The 14,823-nt window shown below is 42.6% G+C and overlaps 1 protein-coding gene across 2 annotated transcripts in view; it reads left to right on the top strand.

The window, feature by feature from the left end:
- Nucleotides 1–12,547, top strand: part of KANSL1L (KAT8 regulatory NSL complex subunit 1 like) — a 121,693-nt gene extending 109,146 nt beyond the window's left edge. Inside the window, exons 13-16 of one of the 2 annotated variants that reach the window (XR_012221922.1) lie at nt 2,158–2,267; nt 8,218–8,359; nt 10,470–10,682; nt 11,635–12,547. Coding sequence is in view for 1 of the 2 variants with exons in the window: in XM_073553200.1 (XP_073409301.1) it covers nt 2,158–2,267; nt 8,218–8,359; nt 10,470–10,625 (408 nt within the window). In the remaining variant the exon portion in view is untranslated. The remainder of the gene's footprint in view (nt 1–2,157; nt 2,268–8,217; nt 8,360–10,469; nt 10,683–11,634) is intronic. The other variant, XM_073553200.1, reaches the window with a different exon arrangement.
- The last annotated feature ends 2,276 nt before the right edge of the window (nt 12,548–14,823 follow it).

Here is a 14,823-nt window from a genome sequence, read left to right as displayed (position 1 = left end):
TGGAGTGTGCAGTGTTCCTTGAGCTCTGTCTTCTGAAAGTACCTGAGTGCTGATTTAGTTTTTGAAGCTTAGTTGCTTCAGGGCCATTTTTATATCAGCTTGTTGGCTTTTGTCTCTGATAGGGTTTTGGCAGATTGCAGACAGCAGCCTTCCTATCCGTTCCTATCTAGGTAGTTTTTGAGCCCCGTCTTTGCTCAGCCTGTCTTTCTGTCTGTGTAAGTGTTTTCATCTTGCTTCACCGTCATTATATGTGGGGGGCTGCCTATTGCTTTGGGGTCTGCTCTGGGGCAGTTAGATTTCCCCTTTCCTTCTTTAGGCCTATGTATCTCTCCGGCTGTGATCGAGGGGTCTAGGTCATCGTAGGAACCCCCCACGGCTACTGCTAGTTGTGTTGATAGGTTCAGGGGTCTGCAATCTGATAGTTGCCAACTTCTCTGGTTTTCAGGACTTAGCTAGCACTTCTGTTTTTGCCTCCTACGGTGACTCAATCATAACAGCCTCCACTTCCCAGGTGAGTATAATAAAACTTATTATTCTTATCTATCAGGTTGGATTGGGGGCTTATTTTCAGCATTATAGAATGCTGTATATAAGCCCTGAAATGCAGTGGCAGCATTTTATAGTGGACAAAAGAGGTAACAGGTTCCATTTAATTAGTACAAATGTATAATTGATATGAAGCCAATTAAAGGGTATCTGTCAGCAGGCTTTTGCTATGTAATCTGAAAACAGCATGAGATAGAGGCTGAAGCACAGAATTCAGGGATGCATCACTTGTCACAGTGCTAACTGTGAAGGTTTTGTCACTAAGAGATTAACATTGCAGGACTGTGATAAGCACCTTACTGTCTATGGACTTTGTATATACAGAGCCTGGTGTGGGCCGGGTTAGCTATGGTGTGGGCGGGGTCAGCTTTCTCAGCTCTGCTTCATGCTAAATCTAACAGCTCTGATTGTACCAGAACAACTGCACCCAGTAATCAAAGTGATAGATCGTTGGATTCAGCTTTTTACCTACAGTACACTGCTCTCAAATGAGGTAACAAAAACCTGCTGACAGATTCCCTGTAAGACCTTTAGCATTTTAATGCAACTGTTGTATGCATGTATTCTCAGAAACTAGAATGTAATCCAAAAAGAGAACTATAGGGTCATCTGTAAGAAGATATGGTCCTGATAAGGCTGTATGAAAAAGGCCCAAAAAATTGCTTGTTGAATCATCAACACAGCAATATGCAACATAGAAAAGCACAGTAAAACAAACGTATAAAAATACTCTGTTGAAAAGAAGTAACAGTAAACAGCGAGTGCTAGTAAAAAGATGATAAAAAACAGGGTATTTGGTTGATACGTTTTTTTCTTTACAGCAGAGTATTTTTATACGTTTGTTGTACTGTGTTTCTCTGTGTTTCAGTCTTTTGGTGGTGTGAACACTGTCCTACAGTCTTGTTCACTGTGTGCATGGTCCAGGTGTTTGTATTCAATTGGTTTCTTGTTTTTGCAAGATTAGGGAGGTCTCCACCCCTCCCTTGTGGGCCATGCACATAAAGGCCGTCCTCTGCAGCATGTCCACATTGGTCATTACCTGTCTGAATCCTGCTCATACAGGTACTATACACATGACCAGGTTTTTAAATACATCGGTTAGGGACTGCTCTGAGGGGTATACCTTGACGTTTGGTAGAGCGGCTTAGTATACATTTTTTTCAAAAAACGTATCAACCAAATACCCTGTTTTTTATCATCTTTTTACTAGCACTTGCTGTTTACTGTTAATTCTTTACAGCAGAGTATTTTTATACGTTTGTTTTACTGTGCTTTTCTATGTTTCAGTCTTTTGGTGGTGTGCACACTGTCCGACAGACTTGTTCACTGTGTGCATGGCCCATGTGTTTGTATACAACAATATGCAAGTGCGAACGAAGGTTAAGGGAAACATGACACTTTGGTTTAGAACTGCCTAAATGAAAAGTCCAAAGTAGCAAGGTTGTTTTATTTAAATTCACTGAAAACCGAAAAAATGAATTCTGATTTCACGCGCAGTATTTTTGGGGGGGGTGGGGGAGGGGGGAGAAATGCAATACTTCACCAAGTCTGCTAGTTGTTTTCTCAGAATTTTGTTCACCAAATTCATAACTATTTTATTAACATTTTTAGCTGGAAGATCTGGCAGACGAGACTTTTTTAATACGACATCAGAAATATGAGCAGATAGAAAAGGTTCGCTGGTCGTTTTGGGAACAGCGCAAATGTCCGAAAAGGAGCAGGTCAGTTGTCTGAACCAACTGTTGAAAAAAATCAGCAGAAAATATATATAATTGATTCTTTTTTTACTTTACATATTCTTCATTAAGAATTGTATAAATGGGGTTGTACATTAGAAAACTTCAATGCCACAGCGCCTCACCTCTCCATAGGTTGTATCTGGTATTGCAGCTTGGCTCAAATAAAGTGACGGAGGCTGAGCTGCAAATACCACAAACTGCCTTCACAGGAGCGGCACTATTTTTTTTTTAAATAAATTCTCACACTATTACAGCTGCTACTACTGTTTCCACTATGGTGAGTGATCAAAATCAAAGCAAATAAATATTCCTGTATTGTGTCTACAGTTGGCTGAGGTAGTTAAAGCATTCATGACCACATCCCTGGGTCTAGAGCAGAAAAGTATTTAGTGTTTTCAACTTTGGTTGTCTAGAGCTGCCGAAGGGTTAATGACGGCATCCTTGGTATTCTCTAGATGTGGAAGAGGTACTGTGGCTTCCCTAGTGTTTAGCAAGTTAAGAAACCTATTTAGGCTGGAGTCACATTCTCTCTTGGGAGAAAATCGGGTCACTTATACTAATGACACTCGGGCCAAAATGTGTCAGCGATTGATCAGAGTGTCATCTTACTGTGATCTGATTCTCTCACAGGAGAGAATCGTATCTCCGATGCAGTGAATATGGAGAACTTAATTTCTCCATTGTCTCTGTCTGATGACATCCGAGTGCAGTCAGATGTTTCATTCGCACAGATTGACTTTATGGGTGCCCATGATCCAATCATTTGATGCACCTGTAGCATGTTTCAATTGTTCTCTCAAGCCAAATCTGCATGGAAAAAATTGCAGATGTGCACTGCCCATATAATAACATTGGTCCAAGGACTATCCAATAAAACATGACATAGCACTCGGCAGTGTTATACAGTCGTGTGAGTGAGCCCTTGCTCTCCCTGTAGTAGGAAGGAAGGTCAGTCTCCACTTCCCCCAGTAGACAGCTTGCATCTCATATATGCAATCTGACACAAACTACTCTCCATGTAAGACTGCTCCCCGTGCCATCCTCTCTCTTGCCAGTGTGCTCCCTGTGCCATCCTCTCGCCAGACTGCTCCCCGTGCCATTCTCTCTTGCCAGAGTGCTCCCTGTGCCATCCTCTCTCGCCAGACTGCTCCCCGTGCCATCCTGTCTCGCGCAGACTGCTCTCCGTGCCATCCTGTCTCACGCAGACTGCTCCCCGTGCCATCCTCTCTCGCTCAGACTGCTCCCGTGCCATCCTCTCTCGCCAGACTGCTCCCCGTTCCATCCTCTCGTGCACAGACTGCTCCCCGTGCCATCCTCTCTCGCCAGACTGCTCCCCGTGCCATCCTCTGTCTCGCGCAGACTGCTTCCCGTGCCATCCTCTGTCTCGCGCAGACTGCTTCCCGTGCCATCCTCTGTCTCGCGCAGACTGCTTCCCGTGCCATCCTCTCGTGCGCAGACTGCTTCCCGTGCCATCCTCTAGGGCGCAGACTGCTTCCCGTGCCATCCTCTCGTGCGCAGACTGCTTCCCGTGCCATCCTCTAGCGCGCAGACTGCTTCCCGTGCCATCCTCTCGCGCGCAGACTGCTCCCCGTGCCTTCCTCTCTTGCCAGACTGCTCCCCGTGCCATCCTCTGTCTCGCGCAGACTGCTCCCCGTGCCATCCTCTCGCGCGCAGACTGCTCCCCGTGCCATCCTCTCTCGCTCAGACTGCTCCCCGTGCCATCCTCTCTCGCGCAGACTGCTTCTCGTGCCACCTCAGTACAATGAGATTCTAGAAAGGACGGTATGACTGTTCTATTCTATCTGTGATTGGCAGATCAGAGTCTCTAAGAAATACCTCTAAGATTCAAGGAAGTGGACTTCCTCTAAGCAGGGTTATTTTTAAGGAGTATGGCTGCTCAGATGAAAGCCATCAGTGGGTACATTTGCTGCCGACTGCACATTTTGGTGGGATATGCAGCTACATAACATATTCCCTACATAGACTGACGATTAGCCGCACTGATCTGCATCCTAGACACCTATATTTAGTTCAGAAATTAGCATACCCCCCCGTATTTAGTATTCATGTAATAACAGACTAAGAATAACTATACTAATAATCATTACATTTAATAAAAACATGAATAAATTCTGCTTAACTACATGGGATTATAAAGAATTTGTATGGATAGATGCATAATCCTGAAGGTGGCCGTATCAGTAGCCCTACCTACTAAGTACAAGTTTACTTGAAGAGATGCTGTATATCAGAGGGCGGCCGTCCCTACTGGGAGAAACACACACAGCATGAATCATCATGTAATATCGGCAAGTTTCACTTTCAAGATGTCAATATGACAGCTGTATGTGATTGGAGCGGCAAGCAGAGGTATACCATTAGAGATTCGCTGCCCAGGATTGGATGATGGAGTTCCGTCAGCAAAAATATAAAACATCTGATTGGACGACGCGCCGTGATAAACCATCAAAGATTGGCTATATGGGATAGACCAATGGTGTTCAGTGACGTCGGCTGGTAGACCGCGTTTGAATGGATGACGCCGACCAGCCCCCTTCTGAGCTATATGTGGTGATTGGCTGGAGTGACAGACACCTGGCGAGCCTCCATACTGTGATTAGACAATGAGTTTTTTTCATTTTGGGGAAAGTTTGGAAAAGAAGGGGGTGGGATCTCCTTACCTATAAAGATATGCTAGTTTGGCCACCGGACACGCGGTCAGCAAACATGCCGATACATTATAACAATGACATTATCTAATTGATTCTAATAATTTACTATACATATTGCTAGCCCATGATGACTCACGGCAGTAATAAATCCCTACGCGTTTCATCAATTAATTTATCTCCAGCTCGGTGATTGTTAGGAAAGTGGCAACAGGCCCTCTAACTAGGAGCTGTATGAATCATCATAGGCGGCCGTAATAATGTTCTGTGGATATAGGAATTAATTCACTGTTGAACACATTTTCATTACTTCTTTGTAAATGCATTTAAATGAATTTACTTACATTTCTATGACCATAAAGGAACAGAATATTCCCATATCTCTGAATTATTAGCTACCAAGGAGACGTGGGGCAACTAAATTAATGAAATGCACAGTTCAAGGTTACAAGTTGAAATTTTCATAAACCTTCTACACATTTATTGGGAATTTTTATGACAAACTATCATTACATGGGCTGAAGTACATAATAAATAACTACATTTATTGTAATATCAAGTTGAGCACTTTATCTTGGCCTGCTGTGTATAGTGTAGCTCTGGAGCGTCTCTCATGATTGTCCAGCACTAGTGTCCTAACCACAGCTGTGGAGTCAGTAAGCTAAACTCGACTCCTCAATTTCCCTTCTGACTCTCCAGCACTGATCACTACTGAGCATGTGCATAAAGTGCAGCACAGATTCATTTCCACTAAAAACTCAGATCCTTATTTAGATCAGGAACAGAACAGACTTTTATAGGACATGTTATAATTTTCACAAATTATTATGAAAACATTTACAGCACATCATGCAATCAACTAATGAACCCAATTTATTATATATTTTAGGAGTCGGAGTCAGTCCATCTTATACTGATTTCAACTCCGACTCCACCAAAATGGGCTCCGACTCTATGATTCCAACTCCACAGCCTGCTCTTAACATTGCAGGGCTCCATTTCCCTTCATACCTTTTCTTATGTCCTGATGGACTCTCTCACTGTGTTTTTCACTGACGGCTCCAAAGTTCTCTGGGAAGAAGTTGAGATGGGAATGGAGAAAGAGAATGTGTACCCCAAGCTTGTGGTAGCACAAGAGCATCTCATCCACCAGCTCTTTGTAATTGGTCGCACGTTTGTTTCCCAAAAATCCTGAACAAACACTCTTAAAACTGTTCTACGCTACCTTCTCAACAACCTGAAGTATGTCATCGAACTGACTATCCTTGTAACGCTCCCTAAACTGTGGGCCAACAAACATACCCTCTTTCAATTGCCAACCTAATCTGAAAAAAATTTTCAAAAAGGAGAATGGGCCATGCAAAAATTTAGGCACTCTGCATGGTCAGTACCTAGTAGTACCCCCTTTTTCAAGTATCACAGCTTGTAAACTCTTTTTGTAGCCAGACAAGAGTATTTCATTTCTTGTTTGAGGGATTTTCATTCATTCTTTCTTGGAAAATTCTTCCAGTTCTGTGAGATTCCTCGGTCGTCTTGCATGCACTGCTATTTTGAAGTCGATATTCAGATCAGGGGACTGTGAGTGACATTGTAAATCTTTCAACTTGCACCCTTTGAGGTAGTCTATTGTGGATTTTGACGTGTGTTTAGGATCATTATCCATGTGTAGAAGCCATCCTCTTTTCAACTTCTTTACAGATGGTGTTGTCTGTATCAAGAATTTGTTGAAATTTCATTAAATCCATTCTTCTCTCTACCTGTGAAATATTTTCCGTGCCATTGGCTGCAACACAACCCAAAGCATGATTGATTCACCTCCATGCTTAATGACTGGCGAGATGTTATTTGCCTGAAATTCGGTGCCCTTTTTTTCTCCCCACATACCTTTTGATATTTGTGGCCAAAGAGTTTAAGCTCATCAGTCCACAGGACTTGTTTCCAAAATGCATCAGGCTTGTTTAGATGTTCTTTTGCATATTTGTGATGCTGAAAGTTATGGTGAGGACACAGGAGATGTTTTCTTCTGATAACTCTCCCATGAAGGCCGTATTTGTGCAGGTGTCTAAACAGTAGAAAGAACAATGTATCACAACTCCAGAGTCTGCTAAATCTTTCTGAAGGTTGTTTGCTGTCAAGTGGGGGTTCTGATTTGCCTCTCTAGCAATCCTATGAGCAGCTGTTACTGAAATGTTGCTTGGTCTTCCAGTCCTTATCTTGACCTCCACTGTTCCTGTTAACTGTCATTACTTAATTTACATTTCGAACTGAGGAAAGGGCAACTTGAAATTGCTTTGCCACCTTCTTATAGCCTTCTCCTGCTTTGTGGGCCATTTTCATTTTCAGAGTGCTAGGCAGCTGCTTAGAAGAACCCATGGCTGCTGTTTTTTGGCACAAGGATGAAATGAAATTAATAAGTAATTTTGACCAGGGGTGCACTACTTTTACATCCCACTGTAGAGTATAAAATGATACCTGCATTTTATAGACAAACAAGTATCGTTAAGATTAGGTGGTGAATCAATATTTCTAAATTGATAGCCCTATATTAAAATAAATTTTCATTATTGAGATGATTTAGGTAATATTCCATCTTACATATTACTAAATAAATATATAGGGCTAACATAGCTATATGTTTAAACATCCTAACAAGCTTCTGGCTGGGAGAATTTCAGTATAATTTTAACCTTTATTTATGTAGTTATATGAATTAAGTAATAATAAGTTATGTTATAAATCACTCCAATTGGATTAGTTTGTGAATAAGTTTTGGAGGTGCTCTTTAGGCCATGTGCACACATTGCGGATTGTGCTGCGGATTTTTCAGCGCGGATTTGGATAAATCTGCAGGTCAAAAGACCTGCGGTTTACCTGCGGATTAGCCTGCAGTTTGACACCTTGACAATGGAGCAGGTGTAAAACCGCTGCGGATTCCGCACAAAGAATTGACATGCTGCGGATTTGAAACCGCAGAAAATCCACGCTGAAAAATCCGCAGCATGTGCACAGCGTTTTTAAATTTCCATTGAATTTAAAGGTACTGTACAATGCAGCAAAATCTGCTGCGGATCCACAGCAGAATCCGCAACGTGTGCACATGGCCTTAATCTTTTTAGTCCGTGAATGGATATGTAGCTACATTACATCATGAGACTGACACTTTTATAATCAGACTATTATGATTACTGATATTATGCACAATCTTTTTCAGTGTCTGCAGTCTCCTTTTTGATAACAAAATATAACGTGTTTTTATTTTTCAGATCTTCAAGTCACAGCTCAGTGCAGTGGCCAGGAAATGTGCTTTCATGCACTGAAGAAAACTATAGTCCAAATTCCATGTCCCCAGTCTCGTGGGACACACCACCCCTTAATGGTTGGGCTTCACAAAACTTGCAATTTAAGGTAAAGAGTTGAATCTCCTCCTGTAATGGACTTAATGGGATGGCCATGTCTGTAAAAATGATAAAATACTGATCGACCAGGATTTTATATTTTTCAATCTATCCGCTTTGTTCAGACAGCTTGCATTTCATGAGGAAAATATGTACTTACGTTATGTCCTAGCCACATACCGGTTACATTTTCGAGATCTTAGTAATGGGCCAAGCGGACTGGAGATACATAGAATGCCTAGTAGGAACCAGATAGGAAAGATGTGTTTAGTCTCAAAGCGTAGCAGTGGCCTGGCCGGATCCGTCCATCCCTAGGACCGTCTATTAAGGAATTACGACTCATCTTGGGTTTTGGAGTTTTTAGCTGTTGGAAGCAAGGGGACAGGATTTTGGTTCAGCCCAGAGGGGAGTGACCCAAAGGGGATAAAGGCTCATGTAAGGCCATGTGATCTGTCTCTCTGTTATGCTTATGGTTCACATCAAATATGAGGTCCACGTTGAGTAACGTGCAGTGAAGGACCTATGACCTGGCCCGTGTGTACAGCGGGTGTCTGTGTAAAACTACCTAGCGGACCTTGCTTGTCCCCAGTGGGTGTGGAACATGACCGCATTACATGATCCTTCGAAGTAATAGTGACGTCAGGCGAGGTGCGGGTTCATCACATCTGGTAAAGACATATTGAAATAAAATGTTAATAAAATCCAATTCACTGATCACATATTTAAGATGAACACACGACTCTCTAATCACTTCTCCTTTCCACCAGCCATTCCCTTTAATGCTTTTCTTTCACATTTTCTTAATCAAAACTTTGTACTTTATCTTGATTCATTATTTCTCTGTTTGACTTGAACATTTTTTTATTGACTTTTTTAAATAAAACCTATATAAGATTAAGGGGGTTGTACAAGATTGTACAAGCATGGCTGCTTTCTTCCAGAAACAGCTCCACATCTGTCCATTAGTTATGTCCGAAACGCTGAGCTCCATGAAAGTCAATTCCAGCACTGCACACATCCTGCGGACAGATGTTTGGGTAACAAAGGATCATGAATGTTGAGGTACAGAGCCCGATCCTTTTATCCTGGCAGATGTAAGACACTAAGGCTACTTTCAGATTTCCGTTTTGAAGCATCAGTTGCGATGTGGCGAAAAATGTAAAAACCGGATCCGACACCTGTTGCCACCGTATCCGGCTTTTTTCCCATAGACTTACATTATCGCCGCATTGCGCCTGATGGCCATGCGGCGTGTCCGGCTTTTGCCGGAAACAGCAAAAAATGCCTGTCCAGCGTCTGCAAAAAACAGTTCCATGCAACGTTTTTTTACAGCGCCGGACCGCTTTTTTGCAGAGCGCATGCGCGAAGACTCTTTCTCCCTCTCCCTCTCCTGCACCGTATCCGGCAAAAACAGATGATCCGGCGGGCTGCGGATTCTACCGGATCAGGTTTGACAACTTTTTGCCACAGCCCGCCGGATTTAAAAATCTGAAGTCTGAAAGTAGCCTAACTTAGAAAACAGCTATCTTATATGTATCTGGCCAAAGAGGTTTATTTAATAATAATAATAATAAGGATATGAGAATGTCTTTAATAATCCATGTCAGAATGGCTGTATAAATTTTACTGAATGTTTAAACTCTATCTTCAGCCAACTAGATCTGATTAACAGCTCCTCAGTGTCCCTTCTCCCTGCCGAGATCTTGCAGCGCTCAGTATAAGCTGCAGCTGTAACGTACTGAGGGAGGAGACTGAATGTATTTGGACTCGTGAGTCTTATCATTCTACAGCTGTTGGTCCTGTTCATGTCAGAATGACTCTGAAAATCAATATTGGGATTATAAAGTAAACACACCAACCTCACCAGGTCTGAGAGATCTGATTTATTAACATATGTAATTTGTAGTATGGGTGACCGATTCACTTCAATGCCCAATTGCATAAGTTCTCTATTGTCATTTGCCTGCCACAGAAGAACGTGAAAACGCACTAGGTGCTTATGAAGGGTGTAAACCACCGTCAACCACTTCTATTGCTGTTGTTTTATTCAGTGTTCCTTTAGTTGTTCCTGGTTTGTGAATTGTCTAACTTTACCTCTGTGTAATGTTTCTCTCCACCAGGCTGAACACTGGGAGCGTAGAATATTTCCGCTGACAGAAGAAGCTGCTGTGGCTTTAAAACACTTATCTTCTCCCCTTGCAACACAGTCGACCCCAACTCATGAGAATAAAGTAGTGGAACCCCTTCATTCCAGCTGTGGCAAGGAGAATAGGTGACGGAGTGTTCTCCATTCATACTCACATGTGGGCCTGGCGCTATGAGAGGTGAAAAAGGTGCATACGAAATTGCTATGTACAGAGATCTGATAACGATGTATAAACTGTGAGATGTCAGCTTTTAATTGAGCAGGAGGGGACAACTTGCTTTTCTCCCTCATTATCACAATTCTGGAGCTATTTAAAGGCAAAGTGTCATCACTGGAAGTGCAGTGGGAGTGTCAGTGCACTTGACTGGCTTCTTCTAGATGCACCAACACACCCCCAGTGCACTTCCAGCCTGCGTTATATGTCTCCTACGCTTGATTTCTCATGACTGCCACGTCACATCTCTACAAAAAAGTAGCACTTTCATTGGGGGACAAGTGCCTACACATATATACTACTACCTTGCTTCCATATGTAAAAACATGATAACTGGTTCCCTTTTTAAGGCATGTGTCTAAAAGTATAAATATTATAGAGGAGGTCCTCCACGTAAAGATTGTAAATATTTGTTTGACCACCCACTATACTCCAAGCTGAGCATTCAGAAATTTTCAATAGAGAGAGGTCCCTGATAAGGTGGCATGTAAGAAATGAAGGTGCCAGATATTTTTCCCAATATGTGTTGTTGGGGGAAGACTTTGGAAACCTTATGCAAGAGAGCGTTGACCAATCCCGCTGAAGTTATCACACCTCGCTCTAATATTTCTGGGCTCATTTAGCTGCAGTACCCTACTTACTTAAATGTAAGGGTACATTGCCTGGATGGAGCAATAATAATTGTTCGGAGTTCGTAGGGCAAATTAGGAAATTGTAGTAAACAAATATACACCAACTACTCTAACGGCTGCATCTACAAGGTCCAAGTGTTAGTGAAGAGCATAAATATTCATAGAAAGCAGAGGCCGATGGCCATGATGGCGCCACTCGTTCTCTCCGTTACAGATGCAGTAAAATGCAAGATACTTTTAAATTAGAACATGAATAGCTGTAACTTTCTACCTTTTTATTTTTGTCTTCAAAGGTCCTGCTGAGGATGCCGAAATCCCACAGATCATTTGGCCGGTGAGCAGTGCTATGGCCACCATTCAGTCCTTATGGATGTTCAGGTTATTGGTCAATGTCGTTGGATTCATGCAGTCCCTCGCTCAATGTTAATGCACTGTATGATGCAAGAAGTCCAAGTAATTGTGACAGAAGGAAGTGACATCAAACTGTTGGGAGCAATACCCATGACCGGATGGGCGGTCAATCCCATGAGGCGGGTCGACCAAAAAAACAGCATTTTACATACAATTCTTGAGGAAAGGAGGGAAAATTTAGTAAGCGTTATTGCACTAGTTTCTGCAAGGCCTTTGATAGATTTTTCTTGAAGGTTTTTTCATTAATAGATATTTTTCACTTATCGGCAACACAGGTGAGAAGTCTCTGATGACTGGCTGATTACTAGATGGGGGGTCTTGTCCCTTATTTCTACTCAAATCAGAGGAGTCTGAATGGAGCATCAATACATGTAGCGCGCTGCTCGTTTCAACACCTATGAGTCTCGGACCCCCATCTGTCAGATGTCCCTTGGATACGTAAATTGTAAGAGAACCCTATGTTTCACCTGAAGTTTGCTGCATTTTTCACACTTATTTGTTACTTTAAATTTTTGGCAAACCGGCTGGTGTCCAAGAGTGGTGAGAAGAATGTAGGTTAAGGTTACACCAGCTTCTGCTTAGCTCCTATGCCTTTTCTTGGCAAATGTTAGACTTTCGTTAGATTTGTATTTGTATCTTCTATAAACCGACATCTTAGGGAAGACACAGCTCCTTTCCAGTTTGCAGACCATGATCTAGGGTTCAGACTCATGTGCTGTATTTTTTTTTTTTTTTTTTATTATTATTTGTAATAGTTATTACAATAAATCGTTGTCTGACTGGTTTTAATGATGACCCGTGTACTTGGTAATGTGTAGCACAAAGATGCTGAAATGTCCGCCTTCCTATAACCAGTTGTATCAACAAATCAGCCCCAACTATGTTGTGTTCCCTGAAAGGTTCCTGAAAGAGGAGCTCTGGCGGCCAATAATCCACAACTCACCAATGTTATTATTTTTTGCATATTACATTGATCATTGAACAGTACTGGGAAATGGAATTGGGAAGAGGAGCGTCAGGAAGTGGGATGGTGGGTACACTTAAAAAATAAAATCTTAAAGGGAAACTGACAGCAAATAAAACATGTATTTACTTGCAGCCGTAGTGCCAATCATGTCAAGAAAAGTTTCTCAGGCGCTTCATTGCAGGACACAGGAAACCATGGGGTATGCTGCCGACTCTTAGAAATACATTCTTATAGGAGTTCAGACAAGAGGTATCCACTGCACCCTACTGCACCCTCAGAGGTCTTATTTGTATAAAACTTCCATTTTATTGAAAAATCGTTAAATGTATAAAAGCATAGTTACATGCAGTCAGGTCAAACCAGTGGACGTCTAGAGCGACATTTTTCGGTCTATAGCGAGGCCTTAGTCATGGACCCACTGAACAGACACAAATAGACATTAAATAGCTACAAGAAGCAAGTCTATACAAAGGCTAGCTTCAAGGCAAATTGCCCATTCAGAGAGAAAGAGGACTTGAACTGTATAGCGCCACCTGTTGGTAGTAGCGATCCTACAAGTCACAATCAACCCTTTAACGAGTCTTGCAATACGACTTAGGATAAAAGCCAAATCAGAATCTCAATTTGCAGACACTGTGTTTCGGGCTATTGGCCCTCGTCAGTGCAAAGTATGAGAACTGATTTGGCTAGGTGAGAGGCTCTGGCCTGAGCTCTAAGGGGTAATATGCAAATTGCCTCTTCAAATTTCCAAGAGGAGCATTGCATGGCTAATAAGCCTCCTTACCTTGACAAGCCCTAGCTGTCATGTCACTCTCCACAAGGAGAAACCTTACCCCTTAGACCCAGGTTCAAGGCAAGAATTTCAGCTGTGTGAGTAACTTTCATGTCCAGCATGCATGCAGATGGTTTTAAAATGTGGTTGTTCAATTTCAATCATTCCTTGCAACCAGCTAGAAAAAAGGTCCATGTATCAGGATATTCACATACTCAAATTAATGTGATACATAATAGACTGTGGAATATTTGTTGCAAATAATACAACATAGACAATCAGACTTTAGTGGAATTCATCAATAGTGCTATATGTTATTTTCTATATTTTAGCATGAATAAATTGATAAAAAAGGGTGTATATATATATATATATATATATATATATATATATATATATATATATATATATATATATATATATATATATATATCTCTATCTATCTATAATAATAAATGCCCTAACCAGCTTCCGGTTGTAACAACTTCCGTCCAGTTGTAACCGGTGACGTCACCACACACACGCACATGTTAACCCTCAACACACCACACCGCCTCAACACACACTCCTCTCACCTTTCACCTCCACTCATGTCCACTCACTCTTTCACTCCACATACGTTCCTTTCTCTCACTCCGTTTCTCATACTCACACCGTCATCGTCGCTGCCCCGACATCTTCCTCCGCCGCCGCGATCCATGATCCAGACGTTCTCCAGGCCGCCGACATATTCTTGCGGGACGCCATCATGGATTTCGTGAAATCCCGCGATATTCAAGATTGCGTCGCCGCAACAACATGTCGCTGGCGTGGACGACATCGGGATCCAAAAAGATGGCGTCGGCGAAATCTCGAGATTACGCCGACGCCATTTTGGATCCCGATGTCGCCCATGCCAGCGACATGTTGTTGCGGCGACGCCATCTTGAATATCGCGGGACTTCATGAAATCCAAGATGGCGTCCCGCAAGAACATGTCGCTGGCGTGGGCGACATCGGGATCCAAAATGGCGTCGGCATAATCTCGCGAGATTTCGCCGACGCCATCTTTTTGGATCCCGATGTCGTCCACGCCAGCGACATGTTGCGGCGACGCCATCTTGAATATCGCGGGATTTCACGAAATCCAAGATGGCGTCCCGCAAGAACATGTCGGCAGCCTGGAGAACGTCTGGATCCTGGATCGCGGCGGCGGAGGAAGATGTCGGGGCAGCGACGATGACGGTGTGAGTATGAGAAACGGAGTGAGAGAAAGGAACGTATGTGGAGTGAAAAAGTGTGTGGACATGAGTGGAGGTGAAAGGTGAGACGAGTGTGTGTTGAGGCGGTGTG

The sequence above is a fragment of the Dendrobates tinctorius genome, unplaced genomic scaffold, assembly GCF_039654945.1.
Source record: "Dendrobates tinctorius isolate UK_male_01 unplaced genomic scaffold, ASM3965494v1 ptg000199l, whole genome shotgun sequence".
Classification (NCBI taxonomy): Eukaryota; Metazoa; Chordata; class Amphibia; order Anura; family Dendrobatidae; genus Dendrobates; species Dendrobates tinctorius.
Note: the sequence above shows the minus strand (reverse complement) of the source record. Positions and strands in the feature narration are given on the sequence as shown.